The sequence below is a fragment of the Microcaecilia unicolor genome, chromosome 6, assembly GCF_901765095.1.
Source record: "Microcaecilia unicolor chromosome 6, aMicUni1.1, whole genome shotgun sequence".
In the NCBI taxonomy this organism is placed as follows: domain Eukaryota; kingdom Metazoa; phylum Chordata; class Amphibia; order Gymnophiona; family Siphonopidae; genus Microcaecilia; species Microcaecilia unicolor.
This window is the reverse complement of record NC_044036.1, coordinates 281621324-281648790: the sequence shown is the minus strand read 5'-3', so window position 1 is coordinate 281648790 and position 27467 is coordinate 281621324. Positions and strand designations below refer to the sequence as shown.

The 27467-nt window shown below is 44.2% G+C and overlaps 1 protein-coding gene across 1 annotated transcript in view; it reads right to left on the bottom strand.

Moving 5' to 3' along the window:
• Positions 1–6584: 6584 nt before the first annotated feature.
• The window catches only part of GPSM1 (G protein signaling modulator 1), a 308945-nt gene continuing 288062 nt past the window's right edge, over positions 6585–27467 (bottom strand). Inside the window, exons 12-14 of the mRNA XM_030207619.1 lie at positions 15744–15900; positions 9929–10137; positions 6585–8367 (exon numbers count right to left, since the gene is read on the bottom strand). Of these exons, the coding sequence (XP_030063479.1) occupies positions 8158–8367; positions 9929–10137; positions 15744–15900 (576 nt within the window). The 3' untranslated portion in view covers positions 6585–8157. The remainder of the gene's footprint in view (positions 8368–9928; positions 10138–15743; positions 15901–27467) is intronic.

Here is a 27467-nt window from a genome sequence, read left to right as displayed (position 1 = left end):
TGGATTTATTCGTTTTTGAGCTGGGCACTTTCCTTTTCCATTATCGCTGAAAAGCAAAAACGCCCAGCTCACACATTGGCGAATAAAACATGGGCGTCTATTTTTTATCGATAATACGGTTCGGTCCGCCCCTTCACGGACCCGTTCTCGGAGATTAACGCCCATGGAGATAGGCGTTTCTGTTCCATTATGCCCCTCTAAATGTACTACAACTTTATTAATACCACTTTTTGATCCCAGCCTTTTCGACTTTTTACCCTCCTTCTGTTTTTTTTGGATGCCTCCTTTGCCTGTTGGGGCCAGGACTCAGATCCAGTGCCATAAGCCTCCATGCACAGTTGTCTACCATTTCATATTCCTTCCCAACTTGCTGAATCCAGTTGTTCCAGTGCTAGCCCTCTTCTGGGCAACTACACACCCCAGCTCCAAGTGTCATTGTCGTTTGAGGGCTATGGATACTACCGCCACACTATTCCCAGTCCTGGTCGATAGAGGAAACATTTTAAATGCTTTTTAGAAAGTCATTGGAAAGGGATAACTCAATTCCTAGGCAGAAGCAACAACAACAAAATGAGGAGAGTGCTCTGGTTTTCCACTTCTGTGACAAATAGTAGCATTTTGTTTCTATGTCCTTTCCTGTTTGATTCCCTCCAGAGATTAAAGACATTGGTGATTACAATCAAGTGAGAAATTGGGTCAGCCAAGAGCATGTACTAACAAGATATACGCTGTCTGAACAGAGACCTCAGAGGACTGCTGCTCAAACAAACAAGCAAAGATAGGAGTATTTTTGTTTTACTCCATTAAAAATATATAGGATATCCTTAAAGGGCCACAATTTCTGCATTCCTAGCTGAACAGATACAAAAAAGTGGACTTCAAAGCTCAGAATTTTTATGTTAATTCTAAAACGGAGTTTGCTTGGGTATAAAGGTTTTATGGAACCTGCCAACCCTTCATGTGGGTAAGCATAGGTGCAATGTTGTACAACGTGTGTAATTTCACCTCATTTTTTATGTAGGCGTTCCCGATAGGCCGCAGGAGCCAGTAACATATGCTGTTGAAGGAAAAGCAGGGGCTGATCTTTGCCAGGGCTTTTTCCTTGGGTATTTACTTTGCCCTTAGAGAACTGGTGCAAAATCCACCTCAAACGTTCTACTTCTTAAAAGCTTTATGGGATACTGTGAACAATCTGTATTTTGCTTTATGGTTTGTGGTAGGAGTATTTCACATAAGAACAGGAAAGAAGTGAAACACAATTTTTCAGGTATATTTGGAACCAACCCAGGGCTGCTTAAAGACTGAGCCAGGCCCGGGGCAAGGCTGCTGCTGGCCCCCCAGGATTGTTGCCGCCACCGCCGGGTCCCCCCAGGATCCGCCAACCTAGCCCGCCTGATCACTGCTGCTGCCCATCTTGGGTACCTTGGCTGGCGGGGATCCCAAGGCCCTGCCAGCAGAAGAGTTCTCCAGTGCTGCTCTTCTTCCTTTTGTTGCGTGGCCTTCCACTGTGGCTGCTTTTTCTCTCAGAAAAATTGCCGCAGGGGAAGGCAATGCGGCAGACTGTGAAAAAGATCAGCTTGTTGTGTCTTCCTCCAGGTCCTCCCCAGCCTCCAAGGGGGGGCCCGGTGCTGGAGTTTTCTCTCTCCTGCGCCTGTCAGGACACAATCTCCCATCAGGAGAGAGAGAGAGAGAGAGACCCCGGAGCTGGGCTCCCTGTCGAGGCCCGGGCCCAGGGAATTGTGCCTCCCCTCTCAGTGGCCCTGAACCAACCTCAAACATACAGAGCGATATTAAGCTTTCTTGCATAGCCTGTGGGAACTTGAGACTTGCAGGCTTACAAGCAAATTTTGAGAAAAAAAAACCCTATGGAGTTTTCTCTGTCAAAAGTTACAGTTGGGCTGTGGCCACAGGAAAGCTTTGTATTGCAAACTTTGATAGTGCAGAGAAGCCCTGTTGCTCCTTTTCCCCCCGGCTAAGTTATCATCACCAGAAGTCATGAAGGGTAGCAATCTATCTTGAGATGTTTTCACCCTGGAATCCAAGCAAACCTCTGGCCAATAAGAATGAATAAATGGGTGAGCAGCTGTTGCTTTCCAATGAACACTAACAAAATGGTTGGGGCAGGGTGATCAAAGCCCACTGGTAAGTGAAGCATTAACTACCTCTACACAAATGGGGAAAAAGGGGCAATGTCTGGAAAGCAGTATATACTAATGCTGTAAGTATGAGAAATAAGGTTTTAGATCTTGAGGCTGTGATGGAAGAAACTGATTTGGATTTAGTGGCGATCACAGAGACATAGTTCACAGAGAACCATGACTGGGATATAGTTATACTGGGCTATAATATGTTCAGGAAAGACAGGGTAGGAAGAAAGGGAGGGAGGGAGGGGGAGTGGCATTATATGTTAAAGATAATATTAAAGGAGCAAAAAACAAAAGCACATGGAATCTTCAAGGGTGTACTTCGGACTCCTCTCTTGCATGCCAAAGATAATATTAAAGCCACACAATTGCAAGACCTACAGGGTAAGGAAGGGGCACTGTGGGTCAAAAGAGGGATGGTAAATATATTTAATTTATTTTTTAATTTGGATTTTGCTCACACCTTTTTTCAGTAGTAGCTAAAGGTGAGTTACATTCAGGTACACTGAGCATTTCTCTGTCCCTGGAGGGCTCACAATCTAATTTTGTACCTGAGGTAATGGAGGGTTAAGCGACTTGCCCAAGATCACAAGAAGCAGCAGTGAGATTTGATCCAGGCACCTCTGGATGTCAAGACTGCTGCTCTAACTGGTGTGATTATACAGGCCTCCTCCACAGACAGAAGTGGACAGAGATTTAATTGAAGACATTCAAATATAGCTATGAAAGGGGAAGTACTACTAATAGGTGATTTTAATATGCCAGATGTTGATTGGGGTATCCCTATTGCGGGGTCTTTTAGAAGCAGAGAGATCCTGGGTTCTCTACAGGGGGGACTATTCCAGCAGTTGGTAATGGAACCCATAGTGCTTACTAATGGGGAGAGTGTTTCCGGTGAAAGTTTTTAAGTACTTAGGTGTTTTTATTGATTCCCAGTTAACAATTGATAATCAGGTGTCATCTGTGGTCAGAAAAGGATTCCTTGTACCTTGACAATTAAGATGTTTAGAATGTTTTTTTGAAAAAAAATACTTTTCATATTCTGCTGCATGCACTATTGATCTCTCAGTTGGACTACAGAAATATTAGTTATGTGGGTTTATTGTCTGGTAATTTGAAGCACTTACACTCCATAAAACACATGGCTGTTAGATTGTTAGAAAATTTGATTGTGTCGTACCTTTGTTTAGACATCATCATTGTTTTCCTGCTAGGCAGCGAATTAAGTTTAAATTGATGAAGATAGATCATGCCGTACTTTATTCAGGGCAGCCATCTTATTTGAGGTCTCTTATCGCCCTGTATGTTCTGACTAGAAATTTGCGCTCGTCACAGGGTAATAAACTGGTGGTGCCACATTGGAATTGAGGTCTTTCTCAGTGGATCTGTAAGAGGGCGTTTTTGTTGGCTGGCCCTGCTTTGTTGGAATGAGTTGCCTGGGATGGTGTGGGGAGAAGTGGATGTGGAAACATTTAAGGTGTTGATGAAAACTACTTTTTCAGAAAGTGTTTCCGTAAAGAGCACTGTTGAAAGCTCTGCAGACAGTTGTTTTATAGCTATTATTTTAATGTTTTAATTAGTGAGTGGGTGAATATTGCTTTGGTTGGTGACATACTTTCCTATCTTTTATAGGCAGCTGTAGTATGATTTTAATATGTTTGTAGTTTTGATAAAACCTCTTTGTCTAGTATGGTTTAAGTAGTATATTAAGTCAATAAAATATGTTATAGCAGGTTCATCTGGCATCCAGAGATCACCAGATGGTGTGGTTTAATATTAATTAAGGGTTCATTCAAAAGTGAAGGTTCCAGACTTTAAGAAAAAGTAACTTATTCAGATGGGGGATTACATCTAGGAATTGCTCTCTGGATGGGTTTAGTGGCACCTACAACCAGTGGTGTAGCTAAGGGGGGGGCCACAGGGGTCTGGCACCCCCCAAAACAGATCCCTCTCGAAGTAAGGGGTCCAGAGCCCAAAGCGAGAGGACACATTTTGGTCCCCCCCCCCCCCCGCACCACAACACCACATACCTTGGCTGTCGGGGGTCCCCAAGCCCCGTCAGCTGAAGTGTTTCTCCAGTGATGCTCTCTTTACATTGCCTGCCCTGCCCTGTTTGGTTTTAGTGAAACAATTTTATTAAAATCAAGCATGTGCAACATGAGGGGAAGCAGGGTAGGCAATGTAAAGAGAGCATCACTGGAGAAATGCTTCAGCTGGCAGGGGTTGGGGACCCCCACCAGCCAAGGTATGAGGTGTTGTGGCACAGGGGGGGGGGGGTCCAAAATGTGCCCCCTCACTTTGAGCTCTGGACCCCCTCCCCTACTTTGAGGTCTGGATATGCTCCTTCCTACAACATAGTTATGCAGGGGTAACACCATCATAACAAAAATGCTTTAACCTGAATATCCTGGAACTAAAGACAAAATGAATGTATTTCAGAATGTAAGTGCTTTTCCTGTAAAATTCTACCCATAGAAAAACAGGTGTGAAAAGTGGCATGCACCTTGTACCTGCAGCTGTTTTTAAAGGGACAGTATACATTTACTCTTCTGTTTGAAGATTGGCACAAACATCTTGGGTAGAAGCAGATAGGGTGCAAGTGTTTACAGGCAGTTTGAAAATTGCTCCTTTGATAGCCAGTAGAGCCATAGCAAACCAGTGGATGTTATGGCATCAGTCGTATGATGAATGATAGTACCACCTTAAATAATGCATCTGTCATCTGTGTAGTGGATCTCATACCAGACTGCAATACTGTGCTGGCTCTGTCTTCTAGCCATTCAGAGGAGGAGGCCCTTTGCAGCTCCTGAAATTCAAAGACTAATTCAAGAAACATGGTGGTCTGATATAACAACAAGGGCATTTTCACCGAAGCAGAGCTGTAGCTGCCTGACCGAGAAAGGGAGATTTATTGCGGACTCATCTTCATCGCTTATTACCTTGCACACCTTTGTGCTGTAGGCTTTCTAGTGCAGTGTGTCACTACTCAGTTACCCACATGGCATATTCCAGGATGTCCTAGATGATCTGCTGCTATACATTTTGTCTCCTTGGGAATAAAGGGCAAATCTGACCTCCTGATTTATTATTTTGAGTTTTACTCTGCGATAGACATTGATGGCATTTTGGAACTACTGTTGCTGAAGAACTGGTTGGTTCATGTCTTTTCCTTGCCTTCTCATCCATTTGCATGAAACAATCTGCAGTTTTCTGGAGTAAAACTCCTATAAAGAGGCAAAGAGGTACTTTAACGTTCTAACACAGGGCATTTCATTTCCAACTGAGCCAGGTCGTCATGTGCTCAGAATAGTACATGTTTGGATCATTGTCATTTACACACGTGTTCACATATGTAAGTAAATGACTAGAATACCAGCATTTACATGGGTACTTGCTGCCTAAACCGAGGCAGCTCTTTATAGAATTACCCCTATATGGTGTAAATGGACTAACAGACCCTTCTGCTCAATTGGCTAATTTGCTACTTCTCTTCTACAGACTCCATGCAAATCTCCGCTGTTTCCCTGCACTGTATACCAGGCAGAAACAGTAGTAAGTGAAGCATCTACTTTAGACCCATTTTAAACATGGTTACCCTTATCGTAGCCTCTGCTCCTTAATGTATATCACAGGGATGGGAATCCTGCAGTCCATCATTGGATTTTATGTAGCCCATGAAACTATGGGAAGTATATACAGAAAATGTCATTTTTAAATACTGTGTTTCACAAATATTTTCAGAATAGCCACTCTAGCAGTTTCCATCATTTTTAGTTAAATTTTTACTTATTTATCAGATGATCTACGGAGCTCTGTGCATTTCCAGTTCTGACATAATGTAATGTTGCAGCCTGCTAGGAATAATACTGACATTCATGCAGCCTTCTGTGGGAAAAGGTTGCCCATCTCCTTGTGCTGGAACAGGGAGTGGGACTGTAACTATTTGAGTCCATTTTAATATTGTTAACTTGTCTTAACCAGCTTGGTAAAGCATGCTATACAAATTAAATTCAACTAAGGATACGTGGAACGGGTTGAGCCATGGAGCCCAGCTTTCAACAGAGTAAAGCTAAATGTGGGTTTAAGACATAAGAGAACATAATATGACTGAGGCAATTGCTAGTAGACTATTCAGATCCAGCCAGTAACATATAACACATAACATAAATGGGAACTCATGCCAAGTTGCTCACTATCCAAATGGCTTAAAGGATGCGTAGAGAGTTGTTATCAACTGTGTACAAGGGAAGGCATGACGTTTCTGCTCTAAAATCGTATTATTTCCTGCCTGACACTATTATAATGCATATCCAATGTTTTTACCATTTGGGTGAACCCTCCTCAGTGAGTAGAGCAGGCAAGTGCAAAGTTTTGACTGACGATGAGAAACCGGCATTACAGTTGGGAGGGTGCATGGGCAAATGCCACCACTCTTACAGCTGAGACTTAAACCACAAAATATTTTATTAAAGCACAAAACTTCCCCAAAGCCTTATATATTATATTTGGCAGATAGTAGAAAAACAATAAAAGTACCTCTAGGGGTGGAAACACCCAATAAATGATATTAGCAAATGCACAATTAAAAATAAATACGGTAATACATTCACAGGTGTGGCATTTACCTTAATGCTTTGAGAACCTAGTGTTCTGACTCTAGTTTGCTTTGTGGTGATCTCTGGCATGTGTGCTAAAACTGTAGTGCTCTGCCAGTCCCACTAATTCCTAGGTTGGTTTTAGTCATCAAGGCAAACTCTCAGAACTTTGTCTTATTTTAAGAGTAGCCTTTGTTGAGCTTCCATTCTCCCAGCTCCTTGGTAACAGTTTGGTCCTAGTGCTGGCTTTTGCTTGCTTTTTCTAGTGCCTTTGGTGTGTCACTCACCCTAGTGGATCTAGGATTGTGACTGTACTGATGAAGCCACCTGTAACCCATGCCTCTGAAGTGGCTAGACCTCAGCCACTGGAACCAGCTTTGGGAAAGGCTGGATTGCACAGAAATCACCCATCCCTTCTCAACTTGACCACAATGTGTGAAACTCGAAACTTCCAGAACCACAGACCAAACGTTTTATGATTTAATACCCAATGCAAAGCATTTTGGTACTTTCGTGGACGGGCAAGAAAAAAATACATATATTGCAGATACTTAACGCCAGCCATAGAATGGCAAAGATATGAGCACCCCACCCGACTGTACCTGTGCAAATGTCTTCCTGCTAAGTACTGGTGCATACTTACACAATAGTGCAGAACCAGATTATTGCCCTTTATGCATGTATGAATACCAGCATTTATGTGTGTACTTGTCATCTAAATCTAGGCATCTCTTTATAGAATTATCCCCTATATGGTGTAAATAGCCAACCAGATCATTCTGCTCAATTGGCCAATTTTCTACTTCTCTTTCACTGACGCCAAGCAAATCGCTGCTGATTCCTTGCCTTGGATACCAGGGTGGAAACAGTAGTATGTAGAGTATCTACTTTAGACACATTCTTAACATGGCTTCCCTTATCTCACTGTCCATGGTCCTTACTCTATATCAGAACAGGGAGTGGACTGTCTTTCCTCCTAGGATTACATTTTAGTTAGGGACGGCACCTATATTAAAAGCATTGGATGCAACGTTGCAAACCATCCGCCCACTGGTTAGTTTGAAATGTGCTTCTGTGTACTTGGGTTCCAGTCTGTGATCCTGATCATTTCAACAGGCCTTTTTTTGCTCTTGTAGGTTTTACTCATTTAAAAATGTAATTTGCCTATAAGTGCTCGCATAAAAATGGTTGTGAGTTTCCCTTTGTTTTTGAGCACTTATTGACCAAGAAGTTTTTAGTGAGGACAGATTTCTCGATCCTGTCTGCAATCTCAAAGCCGGTTCAGCAAAGTTTGTTTGCTTTTTTTTTGTCTTACAGGACGCCTGTTTTTCTTAAATTTGAATGTCTGGGAGTGCTGTTGCTAGGCTGAAAGGAAGAGGCATTTTTGTGTTGACACTAATTCTTTTCATGTGCTTTCCTTAGCTGCTGCTTGGCCTTTGTTGCTGTGCCTCCCGCTCCCCCTCTTGGTCTTCTCCCTCTTCTTGAGTAGAAGAGAGGTCAACTCGTTGTTCATCCATGCGTTTGGCTTGGACTCGCTGGATGAGGCTGAAGAAGTCTTCATCTGGCATGGTGGGACCTCGTGGAACTGAGTCTGGTGGTGCACATCGCTGATCATCTATTCTTGATGACTGCAAAGTTGAAAACCAAGAGAAAAATATGAAGAGAACAAGCATGTAATTCAAAGGGACTGCAATCTCCTGAAAGTCTTGCTGTGTTTAATACAATATCTCCAGTGTCACCCTCAATTGGTTCTGCTTGCAATATTGTTAATCATACATTTTGATTTCACATATACTGTAGTCATGTAACTTTCATGCTGCATTTGGAGTTAAATGTTGTAAACAGTGCTAGGGCAAGGTTTCTGGCTGTCCTTGATTGACCTCAAAATTTGGTGCACTGTTGCTGATCATGGCCTGTGGCTGATGGTGTGGACATTGCACCAGCACTAAAGCTTGTGCAAATATCTTCACCTGCCCCTTACACTAGCATTTTATAAAGACAAGTAAAATAAGCTTAGTACAGGTACCTTACAAGGTGATTTAACTAGGCACCTCATTCTAAAATTACCTCTTCTATGTGAACAGTGCAAGTGGTTTTGCTTGGATTACTGTCCCTGTAAATGTACCTGCCTTTTTTTTTTTTTTAGGGAAAAACAGAGGCACTGTCAATTCCCGCATCCTAAACTTGCCTGGTGGGGGGGACCTCTCTGATCAATGCAATTCAATCAGCAGTGTATTGACATGTTGAGGGTGGATGGGTTTCAGAGACTATTTCCATGAGCAAGAGGCTGTTTCAACTGGAGGAATGGCTTTAATAGAAAGTACCCCTCCAAGTGCCTTTGAGGCTGCACAGCCCAGTTGTGCTATCACAAACAGCTGATTTGTGTGAGTGGACAAATATTACTGTTAAGGGGAGGAAGGCTGGGGTCTGAAGAGAGAGAATTGTAGTATAAGAAAGCAGTAAACTGACCATGCTTTACTTAACTACAATTTGCAGATGGGCAATTGACCATAAAATTATATCTCTGTTCTTGAGAGCTAATGGCACTGGTCTTTCTTCTTTGAGATTAATTGCATTATCAAATATGAATGGTCCCTAAAATGTTGTGTGTGCTTAGTGCTTGCAGACTTACCTGAAGTGATGTCAACCCTTCTGGGCCTTTTCTCCCCCCTCCCCTTTCTGATACTGAAAGAGCTCAACTTTTATCATGATGGTTTATGACAGGTAAGTACAATTTACACCTCCAGTTACAGACTTAAGGTTGTGTGTGCAACAGTCTAGACAACAGGGTCGTTTCCCTTTCCTATCCTGTATTCAGTGCTTTGGGTGTAATTTAATTACATCTCACCTATTCATGAAGGCCAAGTATGACCTGTTATGGGCCTGTTTTGTAAAGGTAACGGAGGCACCAATGTGTCTTTATGAAATAGCAACACAAACTCAATGATGTAAACTTGCACTTGATTTGGGTGGCAGCATTCCTGGAGGAGGAGTTGGGGCAGAGCCATGTGGAAGTAGGCACAACTATTTTCAGAGCCTACATTTTGCACACGACCCACTGTGTAATTTTTATAAAGGCCTTTTCCATGTGTAAAATAAGGTCTACCTACAGAAAATCAGTTATTGGACATAAAGGAGGTAATTTGCTAAACATTGCGTCACTGTCGAGATGCAAGCCAGCTTTCCTACCTGACATTTCATTAGCATGTTGAAAAACTCATCTCCGGGTTCCTGCGAGTCTCCCTCTGCTCTCAAGTGGCTCAGGTTATTGTGTGTTATTCTTAGGCCTGGCAAGTTACTGACATTGGCTCTCTGGTCATCTAGTCTTCTGCTCTGGGAACTGGCTATCAGATCAAAAAACTCTTCTGTTTGCGGTGAAGCCATTACCGAGGAGGGAGCTGAAAAGGAAATGAAAGAACAGCTCTAGCAGTGTTAACTAGAGGTGGGTCGCAATATCTATAGGATTCAAAGCTTGGTGTGTCTAGGCAAGATGTATGTATTAGCTGGCACAGAATTTTTAAAACACAAGCAGGTTGGTATTAAGCCAGCATGGTCACAGGTGCTTAACTTATCCACACAGGTAGTGGCATGGAATTTATGTAGTGACTGGTCACTGCCCTTGTACTGTCTGTTTAGGTTAGGATTACTATTCAACAATGACTAAATGGATAAGTTATCTGCTTAATGGCTGAATTTTGCTGCTCAATGGATAAACTTAGCACTACTTCCTCCCTGCCCCAGCCCATTATTAAATTGATAATATCTGGCCACTTACCAACATGTCATTTATTTGAATATACCACAGAAAGGTGGCATATCAACAATCTAATAAAGTAGTTTACATATTACATACAGGTACTTTCCCTGTCTCTAGTGGGCTCAATCTAAGTTTTAGACCTGGGCATGGAGGGTTAAGTGACTTGCCCAGGCTCATAAGGAGCCATAGTAGGACTCAAACCCAGCCCACTGTGAAAAGCTACTCCAAGGCTTGATAACTTATTTGAATATTAGCCTAAAGGACCTGTGTGGTTAGCAGCAATGCTAACTGTGCAAGTTCTTTTGAATACTGTGCCCAGTGTTTCTGTCTCTGTCTAAAAATGATTTTTCTACATCTTAATTTTATTTGTGCTATCTTCAGCCAAAAATTATAGATGTCTCATCATTTTGCTGCTAAGATCTACTACACTTATTAGCTAATGTTCCAGTTCTGGCAATTCATCTTCCAGTACACAAAACCCTTGTAGCACTGGATCTAAAACAGGGGTCACCAAAATAGGCTACAGCAAGGCTAGTGGGATTCCTAGACCATTAGCTAAAGATTATAATGGTAGCAGGGTGACAAACTCAACTAACTTCAGTAACCCCCTCCCATACTAGTCAGCAAGCTCCAGTGGGGACCCCCCACTGTTCTTTTAGTCATACACACATTGCACTGCCCAGAAGATTCTAGTGCAGTTGCTGTTCTTTTCTGGGCTGCAGAACACAAGCACTGAAACTCAAGACATATTCAACATGCCCTAATTACAGTATATCAAACAGAACCATGTGTGAAGGGGAGAACATAATTATATTCCTTCCTTCTAATTAGCCCAACTTCAGGCCACAAGGAGGGTTTGATTGTTACAGCAAGATGGCACTTATTCTGCTGCAAGCTGAATGGCTTTGTTACAAGACTGGATGTATATGTGAAGAGTGGCTTCTCTTTTGATTACCAGTGGTTTATGGTTTATTAAAAGCTGCTACACAGCCCAATCTAAAGCATAGGTTAAGGCAGTTTATCAAAAAACAAATTAAAAGTAGGAAAGGAAATTGACCTAAGTCAAGGGGAGGGGGGGGGGGGGTATTTTGTGTGTTAGATTTTGATTTCACCAAAGATTATTCTTTTGTCTATATTATTTTATTATTGTTGTGATTAATAAAAACAAATTAAAAAAACTATGAAAGGAACTCTGGGGGTCTTTTACTAAAGCTTAGCTCAAGTTATCTGCAGCAGGGCTCAAAGGAATAAAATGGGCCCTGTTACAGATAACTTGAGCTAAACTGTAGTAAAAGACCCCCCTCTATCTCATAGAAGGAAAATAAAAGAATCCAAACATACAGACAAAACTAAAATAACTCACTCACCAACACATTTACAACAAGAATCTAGATCTTCAGGTCACACCTAGCCAGTCAGATTTTCAGGAAATTCACAATGAATATGGATGAGATAGCTTTACGTGCACTACCTCCATTTTATCTCATGCATATTCATTGTGGATATCCTGAAAATCTGACTGGCTAGGTGTGTCCTGAGATGGGTGGAGAACCCCTGATCTACAGTAGGATTACAGGCTGAATTAATGAGAACTCAATCTGGGTTATTTCCAAATAGTAACTTCTATGCCTCTTCATCAATAACATGGATTAAATCAGAATACAGGACAACGAGTCATCTTTATCCAAGACAGCACTTGCTCCTTTCATCATTTGTCTTGGTCTTTGTATGAAAAACATAGGCCTTTAAATGCCACTTTCTTGTTCTGAAAATATGGGGTTATCTAATATGGTCATTTGTGCTTTATGATAAAACTACAGCAGAAAAACTACCTTAACAGTTCAGCTTGATGACTAGATACTTCTTTCCAATTTCTACCCTATACCCTGGTCTGACCATTTCCTGATCTCTTTTACCCTACATATTCCACCTTGCTATTTCATAGAACCCCCTGACCATCGTATCCCTCGACTTTTTCCCTATGTTGACCCCCTATTCTATTGTGCCGCTATGTGCTTTCCCCCACCCCCAATTTCATGGATGCTTCCCTGAAGTTCCAGGCACCATTATGTGATAGATCTCAAATATCTCCGGCTTCTAGCTCCCGTAACCCTTCCTCACCATTCCTTTTAGAATAAATGGTTCCACTAGGGCTTGCACCTCTTCAGATGCTAATCCTGTCATATCAGCAGAGTATGGAGAAAGCACAAAACTACCGAGTCCCTTTTGTTCTACAAGAATTGTTATGGTTTTTATCATTCTAAGGTAAAACAGGTAAAAAAAAAAAAAACTATTTGTGTCAAATACTCAACTCTATCGACAAACCAAAAAAAAAACTTTTCTCTATCCTTCGTGAACTTACATCCCTTGGCACTAAAATTGTTCCAACTTGCTCACTTACAGCAGATAACTGCCCAGTCTTTCCTAAGGGGTCATTTTACAAAACAGCGGTAAGCCCACTGACAGGGGCATTTTCAAAAGAGAAGGGCGCCCATCTTCCAACACAAATCGGGAGATGGGCGTCCTTCTCTCAGGGTCGCCCAAATCGTCATAATCGAAAGCCAATTTTGGGCGCCCTGAACGGCAGTCCATCGCGGGGATGACCAAAGTTCACGGGGCCATGTCTGAGGCAGGACTGGGGCGTGCTTAAGAGATGGGCGTCTTTGGCTGATACTGGAAAAAAGAAGGGCATCTCTGATGAGCATTTGGTCGACTTTACTTGGTCCATTTTCTTTCATGACCAAGCCTCAAAAAGGTGCCTAAACTGACCAGATGACCAGCGGAGGGAATCGGGGATGACCTCCCCTTACTCCCCCAGTGGTCACCAACCCCCTGCCACCCTCAAATGTCATACCCAGCTCCATGACAACAGTATGCAAGTCCCTGGAACAGTTTTAGTGGGTGCAGTGCACTTTAGGCAGGTGGACCTAGGCCCATCCCCCCTACCTGTTACACTTGTGCTGGTAAATGTGAGCCCTTCAAAACCCATCCGAAACCCACTGAACCCACATGTAGGTGCCCCCCTTCACCCCTTAGGGCTATGGTAGTGGTGTACAGGTGTGGGGAGTGGGTTTGGGGGGGTTTGGAGGGCTCAGCACCCAAGGTAAGGGAGCAATGCACCTGGGAGCAATTTGTGAAGTCCACTGCAGTGCCCCCTAGGGTGCTCGGTTGGTGTCCTGGCATGTGAGGGGGACCAGTGCACTACGAATGTTGGCTCCTCCCATGACCAAATGCCTTAGATTTGGTTGTTTTTGAGATGGGCGTCCTTGGTTTCCATTATCGTTGAAAACCGGGGACGACCATCTCTAAGGTCGACCTGAATGTTGAGATTTGTGCGTCCCCGACCGTATTATTGAAACGAAAGATGGACGCCCATCTTGTTTCGATAATAGTGGTTTCCCCGCCCCTTCACGGGGCCGTCCTGCGGGGACGCCCTCAGAAAAACTCGGGCACCCTATTCGATTATGCTCCTCTGAGGGTTTACCGCGTGGCAATCCGGAACTAGCGCCAGCAGTAATTCCACCTCCAGAGTGCATCATTTCCGGCGCTAGTGGAAATATTTGAAAAATATTGCCACAAAGGGTTACGTGGTGGTAATTAGGCAGTACCACATGCTGGCTTGTTACCACCAGGTTAGTGCAGGAGCCCTTTCTGCCACCTCAATGCGTGGCAGTAAGTGTTCCCTCCCACATGGCCATGCGGTAAGTGCAATCTTACCACATGGCCATTTCTTTTTTCGGCCTTTTTTCTAGCTGCGGTAAAAAGGGCCTCAGCACATGGCAAAAATGGCCACCACCGCTAGCGCAGGGCCCCCTTTACTACAGCTTAGTAAACGCGCCCCTAAGGTTGAACAACTGTAATTTCAACTGACTCCTCCCTGCCAAAACATATTCAAGAACAGGTCCAAGATGCATCCCTCCCTCGAGAGTTCTGAAGGCCCCGAGAGTTCTGAAGGGATTCTACTTATACATGTATTCTTCCTGATACTCAAGCACAAATGGTAGGAGAGCTGTCAAATTATATTCTTTTCAAGTATTTCTATTGGGTATTATTTTCCAGGCAACAGCACCTGGGGTAGTTGTGTTAGGCTGTAACAGTGGCGTAGCTACGTGGGGCCAAACAATGGATTTATTGAAGCAGGAGCTTCAGCAATGCAAATAGATGCAAGTACAACGTGCAGGATGTCAGATACAGAAGGAAGCCTTTTGCAAGAAGAAGAGGACCTCAGCTGGCGGGGGTTGGGGTTCCCCGCCAGCAAAGGTAGGCGATGGTGGGTTGGTGGCGGGAGGGGGGTTGAGAGGGTCGGCGGCGGGGGGGGGGGGGGGGGAAGGGGCCCCCTCTCCTTGGGCTCTGGACCCCCCTCCCGCCGAAGTCTGGCTACGCCCCTGGGCTATAACAGCAAAAATGTCACTGAGGTTTTGGCATCTTATAAACTGACTGATGCCAAGGCATAATCTTTTGAGGACAAAGCATCTATTTGCATTGCTGAAGCTCCTGCTTCGATAAATCCATTAGTTAATAAAGCTCCAATAGTCTTTGTGTCATTTCTGGATCACCTATTTCCTTTTAGCCCTAAAAAAGGCAGCAGCCTTTCACTAGGATCCCATGGCAAAAAATGAAAGAAACCCAACACAACAACAATCAATGCATATTTAATTAATAGCATTATTTACCAAGAACCAGTATTAATGGTGTAAGAGATGATAAGATTTAACGTAGATGTTCAAGAATGGAAAATACAACTGCATTTTCTCTGAAGACAAATAGTTTACAGAATCACACACATGGGAGTCCCTACATAATAACTGTCCAACAAAATAGGGGAAACTCTAGAATGGCTAACAAACCCAAATCTTTTTGTTTGTAAAATTTAAAATTGAACATAGGTAGAAGATCCTTGTGGCCTACTTTTCAGAGACTCTGGAGAATGGACAGCGCATAACCTACTAGCCTGAAGAGAGGCCCAGTCCAGATATGGTTATGGGATGTGATTGGGGACTGAAGGCTGTGTTGCAACCTTGGAGTTCACTCTGCATAATCAGTGAAATGATTTTGCCCTTTTAAGAAAGATATGGCAGAAGCTATCTGTTCAAGTGGAGTACAGTTATATGACACACACATGAGAATCCGTGAACTGCTTGCCTTCAGCAGAAGACTTTCCCTCAGGCATTATCATTTGGTCATGTGCTCACATTATAACAGACAGAGGAAAGCTTCTTTTTCATAGCACAGAAAGTCAACACTTACGAATTTGGTCATCTAATATGGAGGCGGGCGTAGAGGCAATCTCTGGGGTCCCAGTCTGGCATCCCTCTAGTGTACAGCGCTGGTCATCCATTCGGTTATTCTGAAATTTGCTTATTAGGTCAAAGAAGCATTCTTCATCTGAAGGTGCCCGATTGATCTGTAAAATAAACAGAAGCATGTCTCTTAAAGCTTGAGGACTACGAATCATTTCTAATCCAAATGTCAGTGACTGTAGTCCTTCACCTTTGTGGAAAGCACCATTGTGAAGGCAGCAGCAGGCAAGAAATAATCCAGAGAAGTGAAAGCATGCCTCCAGGTTTATGTTAGTAAGTCAATCCAACAGTAACAGAAAGGTAATTATCATTGATTGCCAGACAATTTAGAAAGATCCTCTCCCAGACTAAGATTTTTTTTAAATGATCTCAAGGAATTCTATGTTGTGAAATCAAAGGGTGAGTCTACATTGCAAATACTTTTGCGTAAGATACTTGCTAATGTGCAAAATAATGACATTACATACATACACACACACACACACTCATGCATGCATGTTTTACACAGAGTTCATGAAAAATATACAGATTTCTTCAGCTGCCTGGAAAAGCTCAAATCAACAAAATCTAACTTTACATTACATTTTTGAAACCTTGCAAAATTTTGCAGTGAAGAAGAAACAAACAGTAGCTTCCAGATGGTAGTGCAGAATGGCCCGAGAACGCTCAGCTTCTGCCTCTCCTACTTCTCTATAGGTGGTCCATAAAAATAGAGTGTTTTCCATCAGCAAGCGTGTGCTCGTCATAGTTTTTCCTACTAACTTACAGTGTTGGAGAGCTGAGGGAAGCAGGGGATGGACTTTTGAATGGTGTCGCAGACCAAAATTCAAAGCATCCATTAATTATATTTTTATTGATTTGGCTTCAGCTCGCACCTTTTTCAGCAGCAGAGGAAGGTGAGTTCCATTTAGGTACAGTAATTATTTCCCTGTTCCCAGAGGGTTTACAATTTCAGGGGCCCCTTTACTAAGCTGCACTGGTAAATGCGCCTAGCACATCCTAACGTGAGACTTTCCCTCGCACGAAGCCCATTTCTAGCCTGGCCCATAAAGCAGGCATTTTTCTATTAGTTCAGTTTGTGGCCATGCACTATTCCTAGTGTATTAGCGCATGACCATAAAAAAAATGATGTGCGAGTATTGAGCTATTTAGAAAGTGTTAAGGGCTCCTGCATTATGGTCGCATGCTAAGCAGTTAGTGTGGTGGTAATGTTAATGCACTAGGTGTCCTTTTAGTAAGCTGCAGTAAAAAGGGACCTGCGCCACCCAGGGGCGTAGCCAGACCTTACGGTGGGAGAGCTCGAAGCTGGGGGCACATTATGAGTGCCGCCCCGCTGGCCCACCACCACGCCTCGCTTTGCCTCACCTCCCCCCCACCACCTCACGCCTCCCCAACCTCCGCCAGGCGAAGCCTTCTTCAGTGCTGGTCTCCGGCGCAGCCCTGTTCCTGCCCTACTCTTCTTTTTTTCTTGCTCCTCCTGTCCTGTGCACGCTGACGCTCCTTCTCAATTTCACATAAAGGAGTGTCAGCGTGCACAGGAGGAGCAAGAAGAAAGAAGAGAAGGGCAGGAACGCGGCTGCGCCGGAGACCGGCGCTGAAGAAGGCTTCAGCTAGCAGGGGTTGGGGACCCCCGCCAGCCAAACCAGGGGCCCGGATAAAATTTGCAGGGGCCCAGGCTACCCTGTAGCTACACCCCTGGTGCCACCATCAGCGCGTGTTTTTGATGTGCGCTGAGATCCCCTTTTACTGCAGTGGGTAAAAGGCGCTCTTTTTTTCACAATAAGAAATGGCTGTGCAGTAAGTGAACCACTTGCCGTGCGACCATTTCAGGGGGGGGGGGGAGCACTTACCACCACCCATTGAGGTGGCGGTAAGGGCTCCCACACTAACCTGCTGGTAACCAGGCACCACGTGGCGCTACCCAATTACCATTAGGAAAGGAGTAGAGGATGAAACAAATGATGATCAGCCATAGGGAGGAGGTCTTCTAGTCTTTATTGAAGGCACCAGTGCAGTGAAACTGAAACCAGCGCACACCTATTTATGGCTCGAGCCCTTAACGCCACCCATTGATCTAGCGGTAAGAGCTCATGTGTTACACACGTGCAGTGACCGGTTGGTGCACGCCTACTGCCATTTAACCCTGGAAACACAGCGCGTGGTAGGAAATAAAAAATTTGTTACGGCGTTAAGTGCCAAATCTGAAATTACCACGGGGGGGGGGGGGGGGGGGGGGGAATCTCATTTTGGCGCATGCTACACATGCATAGAGCCTGCCATACCTTTTGTAAAGAGGCCCTAAATTAGCTAATTGGTATTAAGTACTAATAACTAGTGTCAACAAGCACCAATTGACATTAATTTGTAGTTATGAATGTAAATGACTTACACCTGTATTCTATAAACTTACCCCCAGATTCTATATAGCGCACCTAGCGTTCTGTAAATCCAAGCGTATTCTGTAACAACGTAACTTAATTGGCTTAAGAAGCCTATCAGCGTTAATAGCACTTAATGAGCATAATTGGCTTAAGAAGCCTATCAGCGTTAATAGCACTTAATGAGCAATAATGAGCACTAATTGGCAATAATTAGAATTTACATGCAGAGCTTGCTAAGCGTATTCTGTAACACATTGCGCCTAGATTCTAATGCACGCAGGCAGAAAGGGGCATGGTTTTGGGTAGGGAAATGGGCGTTTTGTAGGTGTTCCAAAATTTACACACATTATAGAATATGGTTTTGTGCGCCTAAATCTACGCACCGGGATTTACTCCATATTTTCATTGGTGTAAATGGAGGCGCACAGTTTTAAGTGCTGAGAAATCAACTAAGTGTATTCTGTATACCGCGATAAGTCTAGGTGTCGCTTATGGAATACGCTTATCCGGAAATGTTTTCCGCATATTTTAGGCGCCATATATAGAATTCCCCCCCTTAGCATCTAATTTCTATGGTGCACAACTTCAAAGGGAGCGTGGACATGGGAGGGGAATGGGTGGGTCAGGCTATGTCAATCAATTGATGATGATGAGGATGGATACTTATAGCCTGCTTCTATCCCTAAATTTAGGTTCAGAGTGGGTTAATAATAGCAAGAAAAGGACATCACTCCAGAACTACAAGTGATAGAATACTATCATTTATGCATTTAACCTACCCTCCTGTTTACTAAGCCACGCTAGCAGCTGCTGTGCAGCAATGCCAACACAGCCCATTCATTTTACATTGGCTGTGTTGGCATTAGCGCACAGCACCCACTAGCATGGCTTAGAAAATGGGGAGATTAATTTTTAAACTAGGTGCTGGTACTGAATTATGCGCATAACTGCACTTACTGTGTAATTTATTTAGTGCATAACTGCTAGGGAGGTGTGGGAATGAGATGGGTAGGGGTGTGTCCAGCACTTACTGTCAGTTTTGCAGAAGTGGAGGAGGAGCCTAATGGTTATTGCAGTGGGCTGAGAACCTGGGGAACTGGGTTCAATTCCCTCTGCAGCTTCTTGTGATCCTGGGCAAGTTACTTAACCCTCCATTGCCCCAGGTACAAAACTAGATTGTGATCCCACTAGGAACAATCATAAAACCACCTTGTTGTGCCACAGAAAAGCAGTATATCAAATCCATGACCCTTTACACCAGCTTTTAACATGGTGTAAGTGCTCGCAGCTAAAGTCAGGCCCTCAAATACCAACTTACACTAGTATTCTATAATAACAATTACACATGCAATGAGTGGAGATGAGGTGTTGTGTGATGTTAGATTAGTTGAGTTGCTGAAGACTGTAAAGGACAGAGATCATTCTTAGTGGTAGATCTGTGAAGAGCAGGAGTAGTGGAGATGAGAGAGAAGAGAAAAGTTCTGGCAGTGTGCTCAAAGAAGAAAGGACAGATTTTGGAGAACTTGGGGCTGATATTCAAAGCGATTTAAACGTCCTGTCCACTTAAATTGCTTCCCGCGATTTAAGCTCTTACGTGGGTGTCATGTCCCCTACCTCAACGCAAGCAGCGTCCTCGGGCTGTGCGGGGTCCCGTCGACAAGCACACTTGACTGGCACTGCCTGAGCCATGTGTAGCAGTCCTCTCTGGGTTTGTTAGAGAGTGGTGGTTGCAGGCTCCTTGATTGCTTTGCTTCCATGCACCTGTTTCTGCTCTCTCTCTCTCTGCCTGGCTTCCCCTGCTTCTCTCCTATTGGTCTTCCGGTTCCTCCTTCCCCTGCTCTTGTCCTATGGCTGTGCCCCTTCTCCCTGCTGATATCAGACACCAACACTTTATCAGCTGAGCTCTCCCTGGACTCCATGCTTCGGCTTCTACTTTGGTAGGTGTTCCTAACTCTGTAGTCTGCTTCTTATCTACTGGTCCCTCATTGCGGACTTTGCCTGTACCTGGATTACCCTTCTGCCTGCCGCCTGCCTACTGACTTTCACCTGTACCTGGATTACTCTCTTGCCTGCCGCCTGCCTACTGACTTGCCTGTACCTGGATTACTCTCTTGCCTGCCGCCTGCCTACTGACTTTCGCCTGTACCTGGATTACTCTCTTGCCTGCCTACTGACTTGCCTGTACCTGGATTACTCTCTTGCCTGCCCCCTGCCTACCACTTGTACTTGGATTGCTCTCTTGACCTGCTGCCTGCCTGGCCGATACATTCATCACCCCGCTTCCAGCTCCGTCCCGTAAGTCCTGCTGGCCGCCCGCACCTAGGGGCTCAACCTTTGGGGAACGGTGGTCAGCGCAGATGAAACCCGGGGTTGTCCAGCCGCCAAGCAGAACCTGGTCCGAGTACCGGGCTCAGCAGCGCTCTACTTGGTACAAGAACTCACAAGTCTGACAATGGGCCACGGCTGAATATTGGCCCAGCCTACATAAGTTCCGGTGCCCAACCTGCCCAAAATTATCCTCCGATATTCATGACCCGGTACTGAATAATCGGGAGATAATTTAGCTGGCAACAATCAGCATTTTAAAAAACGCTGAACGCTGCAGCCTGAATATCGGGGGGGGGGGGGGGGGGGGGGGGAGGGGGGGCTTATAGAGAAAAGAACACGAGTTGGCGTTCTTCTATATGTGATTTCAGAATATGAGGTAGGAGAGTCAAAGTGGACCCCAATGGGAAGGGGAGACTAGTAATGTTACTTACATGTCAGGAGCTGGTGGTGGTTGTTTGAGGGGTGGGGGAGAATAAGTTCCATATTAACTGTTATGTTTGTATGTCCCACGGTCACTTCAAGCTCAATAGATCTGTTGGTATCCCCTAATTACACAGGTTCCTTGGCACCTAGATAATAATATGTGCTCACGGGGCCTGCAGCCATAACCTTCATACAGTAAACTTCCTAACAGACTGGACATGAAGAGATTAAAGAAAGCAGAGCCTTAGTAGGACTCCAGAGATGGCTCTGAGTTTAGAACAGATATGTATGTATGTTGGCTCTTTAAAGAGCTATGACACCTTACTAAGATACAGGAGACAAAAATGAGACATGTTTGATGGTGCTTAAATCATGGTGCCTAGACTCGCCACCCTACCCCACTGCACTGCTATTAAGTCATAGGCTAAAATTATTGGGGGTGATAAGCCCAATGGAAACGACCTCTCCCTGAACACATACAAGGAATTTTCCTCAATATTGGGGGTGCTCAAGCACCCACAGCACCCAAAGAGTCGACTCCAATGTCCATAACCATCAACTGGTTGTTCTACGAGATGGAGAATGACACTGCGAAGGAAATTCACTGCATTTTCCCAGGACCAGTTCAGGCATTTTTCCTCTTTCAGGCCTTATCCCAGAACCCACTTCTCATCATTTTTTTTTTAATCTACACACTTATTTTCTGTATTTACCCTATCACGGCACAAAGAAAAGGCACAAGGGTCAAAACTATTTAAAAATCAGCAAGCATCAGCAGATACACATGCTGAAAGACCTTGATAGTCAGTAAAATAAAGACAGCAAATATACAGGCTTGATTAATTTTGATTGCTTAAGTTTCACTGTTAGCCCTTATGCATGGGCCATGCCATGAGCAGTCCTCAAGAATCACCATGACCAAGAGGCACAAAAGAGACTTTTTGCAATAATTTAACATAGTTGGCTCCCAACACACAGAGGGCTGGATTCTGTACATGAAACTGAAAATTAGGTGCCAGAAAAAAATCAACGCTAAGCGCTATGCTGCAAAGGGCCCGTGCCCTTTATAGAATAGCGCTTAAGAACAGATCTTGTGCCTATGTCTGCTGAAAATGCTGGCACTCAAGTTGGGCGCACTGAGGCTGTATTCTATAATTATGCATGCAAATTTTAGGAACACCCCTGACATGCCTATGCTCCTCCCATGACCACGCCCCCTTTTGAGATATGTGCTATGGGAGTTAGGTGCACTGGCCTTATAGAATAGCGCACAGCCAGATGCAAATATTAATGAGTGCCAAATAACATCAATAATTGGCTGTTAGAACTGAATTACTGAGGTCATTGAGCTCACTTAGGGCCCCCTTATACCAAGCTGTGTGTTTTACACGTGTGCCGAGGCCCCCTTTTACAGGCAGCTGGTAAAGCACTTGCCGTGCGGCCATTTCAGGGGGAGGAGCCCTTACCTCACCCATTGAGGTGGCGGTAATGGCTCCCATGTTAACCTGGTGGTAACCGGCCCGGGTACACTCTGACGCTACAAAAATAAATACATTTTTGTAGCGCCGGAAATGATGGCGCGCTGAGTGGGAAGTACCACTGGGCTGCTGTGGTAGCCCGGTGGTACTTCCTGTATAGTGAGCGGTAAACCTGCATTGGGCTTTCTGCCGCTTAGTAAAAGGAGCCCCAAGCAAGTAATTTGCAGGCACATTTTATAGTTTTTACCCCTCTGAACATAGGAGCTGCATTAATACAGAGGCAGAGAAACTTTTGCTGCTTAGTCCTATCCAATAGTCCTATGTACTGTGTTATTGAGTGGAAATGGGATTTTTACCAACAGCCTAAAAAAAATTTAAGATGACATTTTCCTGTAAGAAAATGTCTCCCTGCTTTATAATGCACCACTCCAGTTTCTCATCTTTCTTTCACTTTTGGTGCACGTGATTTTCTAACACAAAATAATAGTAGTAATGACAATAATGCTAAAATTTTAAAAATCCAGACATCATTCTATGCAACTGGAATGCTGCTTGCTTCGCAGCACCATCTTTGTGGAACTCTTTGCCAATATCCATTCACACTGAAACTAATTTAAAGAAATGTATAACACTGCTGAAATCATGGATGTTCCAACAGGCATATCCCAGTGGGTGAGGCGGCTCTTTTGGGCCCCGGGATCTGGAAGAGGGTGTATATGACTGCCAATTTTATTGAATTCTATTTTTAATTGTATGTTGATCTTGTATGCATGTTTTACTTTCCTATTTGATTACCGTAGTTCTTTTCTTTCCTTTTTTATTTTTATCTGTAAACCGCTTTGTTCTCTCTTGTCAGTTAGGGCCCCTTTTACCAAGCTGCGGCAAAAGGGGGCCAGCAATGGCATTGGTGCGTGTTTTACATGTGCGCTGAGGCCCCCTTTTACTGCAGCTGGTAAAAAGTGAAGGTCTCGCTTTCTTACAGGAAATGGCGGGGTGGCAAGTAAAGCACTTGCCATGGGCCATTTCGGGGGGGAGCCCTTACCGCCACCCTAAATGGATGATTAAAGCGTCCAGGGGGGTTGAAGCATGCAGCAATGCCTGGACATATGGGAGGAGATGAGGCCATTGCATACCTTTCGCCCCCTGTTCCAACACCTCCAATAGTCCCTAGGCTTGGGTGCCTCCGCCAGCTGTGACAGAGTTGGCTTACATCAAAATTATGGAATGATAACAAGCAAAGGCTCAACGTCAAGAAAATGAACAAGTATTAGGCTCTATATTAACAAATGAACAAGCAATGTGCAATTAAAGAACCAATAGCCAACATTTCTCCTCCTATCACTATAACAATTTAGAGTGGCCAGACATTAACCATGTGTCCCTGCTGCTTGGGGGAGACTTAACTAACAGGTTGTTTCATACTTCACCAGTAAACAGAACAGCATAGGGTTGACAATTTTGTAACAGTTTTTATACCCAGAACGAGATATATCTTGTGCCTACGCAGTCCCTGAGGGGTTCCAAGGGCGGGAGGGGAAACAATCCGCTGCTCCACCACCAAAAAGGCTCCCTTGCCTCTTTGGCAGCTCTTTATTGGATCTCACTGCCGTCGGGTTTGGTCTCGCCCCCTTCCAGCCTCCCCACCAATCACCGTTGGAATCTCTTCTGATGTCACTCCCTTGGCGGGGAAGCTGGAAACAGGAGGATGGCCTGGGCTGGGGAGTTACCACATGGCAGCCGCCATGTTACATGCGGCTGCTCGCTAGTCAGCTCTCCGGCCTTCTTTTAGGACCATTTTCAAAAAAAGAAAAAGTCCACGGAAGATAAGCACAAAAAAAACAAGCCACTGGAATGTTTTTTTGTTTGGGGGGGGGAGGGGCTAGCATTATTAGTAGTCTGGCTACGCAGACATCCCAGCAGAACAGTGGGGCACCCTAGGGGGCAGTGCAGTGGATTTCATATAAAAGGTCCCAGGTACACACCTCACCGTTACCTCTTATATTGTATGTATGGTGAGCACTCCAAAGCCACCCAAAAACTTACTGTACCCAACTGTTCACCACTACAATAGCCCTTATGCCTGCAGGTGTCACCTATATGTAGGCACAGTAGGTTTTTGGTGGTTTTGTAGAGCTCAAATATTCCACCACAAGTGTATAGATTAGAATATGGGCCAAGGTCCCTTCTCTACAGTCCACTGCACTGACCACTAGGCTACTCCTGGGACCTGCTTACCGCTCTAATAGGAATGGCCATCATATCTGAAGCTGTCCTAGAGTCTGGTATGTACTGTTATCGTCACATCTTAGGAGGCTAGGAGGGGGGGGGGGGGGGTCAATGACCACTGGGGAAGTAAGGGTTTACCGCTCGCTATACAGGAAGTACTGCCGGGCTACCACAGCCACCCGGTTATGCCTTAATCTCTTCAGTGGTCATTTGGGGCAACTTTTGGTCACTTAGTCATGATTGAAACAGGTCTAGCCAAAAGAACATCTTAATTATGGCCCTAGACATTTTCATTTTGTTCCATTATTGTAGAAAAATGTCTGTCTTTTGATGTCGACCATACCCCGCCCCAAACACGCTGCCAACATGCCCCCTTGAAATCTGGATGAATTATGGAGCAAAACATCTAAAATCAGGGAGTCAAAAATCACAACTTGGAGGTTTTTGAGAGAAAAAAGGAAGGCTGGCGAGGTGCATGCCGAGCAGCCGCACATAACATGGCGGCTGCCACGAGGCAGACCCCGGCCTGGGCTTCCCTTCTCTTCCGGATTCCCCACCAGTCTGGGTGACGTCAAGGGGTATTCTGCCTACCATTGGAGGGGAGGCCGGAAGAGGGTGGGGCCTCAGCTCAGCAGCCCATGAGCGGCATAAAAGGCTGCCGAGGGGACGAGTGAGTCTTTTCTTCGGCAGCGAGCAGTGAAGGAGTTTTTTTTTTTTTAATTAACCCCTTAGTAAAACAACATCTGATATATTAAAAAATAGGGCTGCATTTCAATTAGTTGTGCAATTAAAAGAACTGTGTTTACTTACTTATTTATTTATTTCCCACTGCAGCTCCTTGTGACTCTGGTTAAGTCACTTTACCCTCCATTTTCCCAGGTACAAAATAAGTACCTGTATATAATATGTAAACTGCTTTGATTGTAACCACATAAAGGCAGTATATCAAATCCCTCCCTCCCACCCCCCCTATCCAGCATCTCTTCCTTTATCTGCCTTTCTTCCCTCTACTCTTTCCTCAGGTCTACCATTTATATTTCTTTCATGGGGTCCATTATCTCTCTCTCTCTCTCCTTCATTCTCTTCCTTCTTGCCTCCCATTGTCCAGCATCTCTCCCTCCCTCCTCTTCACCTCCATGAGCAGTGACACAAACTTGTTGATGAGCAGCACCAAGCTCTTCACATGGCTGCTGGAACTTACTGCTTTGGCCATAGCTTCCATCAGTGGCCCCTCCAGTTCACTCCCCCTCCCCCATCCAGGGTTCAGCATCTTCTCCCCTTTCTCAATCCCCTCTGCCAGTCTACCTTAAAGGTGGTCTTCTGTTGGTCTCTGGAAGTGGCAGCACTGCACATATGCTGCCTGTGGCCTGCCCCGAAGCTTTCCCTCTGGCTTGTCCTGCCTCCTCTGGCATCATTTCTTTTTCTGTATGGGTGGGATGGGTTGGAGGGAAAGTTTGGACCAGGCTACAGGCAACATATGTGCAACACTGCCACTGGCAAGGATCAACAGAAGAGCACCTTTAAGGTAGACTGGCACAAGGGTGGGTGATGTTGAAATGTGGGTTGGTGGAAGATGTTGTATTGCGCCGAGAACAGGGGTTGGTAGTGGAAAACATGTTTGAAGGAGACAGGAAATGTTGCAATATGATAAATTCTTTTAATCACAAAAATTTTTTCCCAAAGCACGCTGCGCGATTAATGCATTAATCGCAGAGCTAGCTGTGATTAAAATGTAGCCCTACTAAAAAAAAAAACCATGATAAACAAAGTAAAAAAAACTAAAATCAGTGATGATTGCACAAAGTAGGAGCATTGTGTGGTCAGGCAGGAAGGAGTATGTGAGGCCAATGTTTGACAACTCCACCCCACCGAGATACCATTATCTTTCTATTCATCAGCTGAACAATGGTAACACCCATAGCCACAGGACTTCTTGGTATTACCAGTGTTAAACTCTACAAAAGCCCTCACTGATGTGCAGTATTGTGCGTTCAGCAATCAAATCTTGAAGATTAGCAGATGATTAATGGGATTACTGGATGAAGCCAGACTCATTAGTGAGTCCACACACTCCTTAATGATACTACCCTAACAAAGTGCAAGAGCAGGCACAGATGAGCAGGTCCACTGGAGTGAGATTAGATCCATGGGGAATGCATGTACATTAATTGCTAAGAACTCTTTCAAAGAAAGAACGGTTCAGACTGGTAGGGCAATCATTGTGATCTCAGCTTGGTTATTGCAACCTAGTATACGTGAGGGAGACATAAATATTTACTTCAGAAATTTCAAACCATACAAAAGATAGCAGCCCAAGTAATATTCACAGCCCATCAATCGGAGAAAGCATCCACTCATAATTCAGCTGCACTGGTTGCCAGTTGAAGCAAAGATTTTATTTAAACTGTGTATGATGGTTTTCAAAATCTTTCATGGTAAAGCTCCATTATACCTATCAAATTTATTGCTTTTCCCCACAAAATTCATCCTCTAGATTGATGTGGAAGAAACTTGATTTTACCTTTCCAAATCCTAGTGGAATTGGATCTAAAAGATTACTGTATTCTTTTCATATCAAGCCGCAAAAATGTGGAATTCTTTACCTCTAGAAACTAGACAATTATCTGTCATATAGGAAGGCTGTTACCATATTTATGTTTCAGAAGTATTTACTGATCAGATTTTGATTCAACTGTATGATGCTATTTCCTAGGTATGTCTAGTCTCTTTTTCATTAGGGTAGATATGAAATATAAGATACTATAAGGTAATGGAATAAGCCAGAACTATAGCCTTTGCTTCTTTTTTCCCTTTGAACTCTTAATTGTCGCCAAT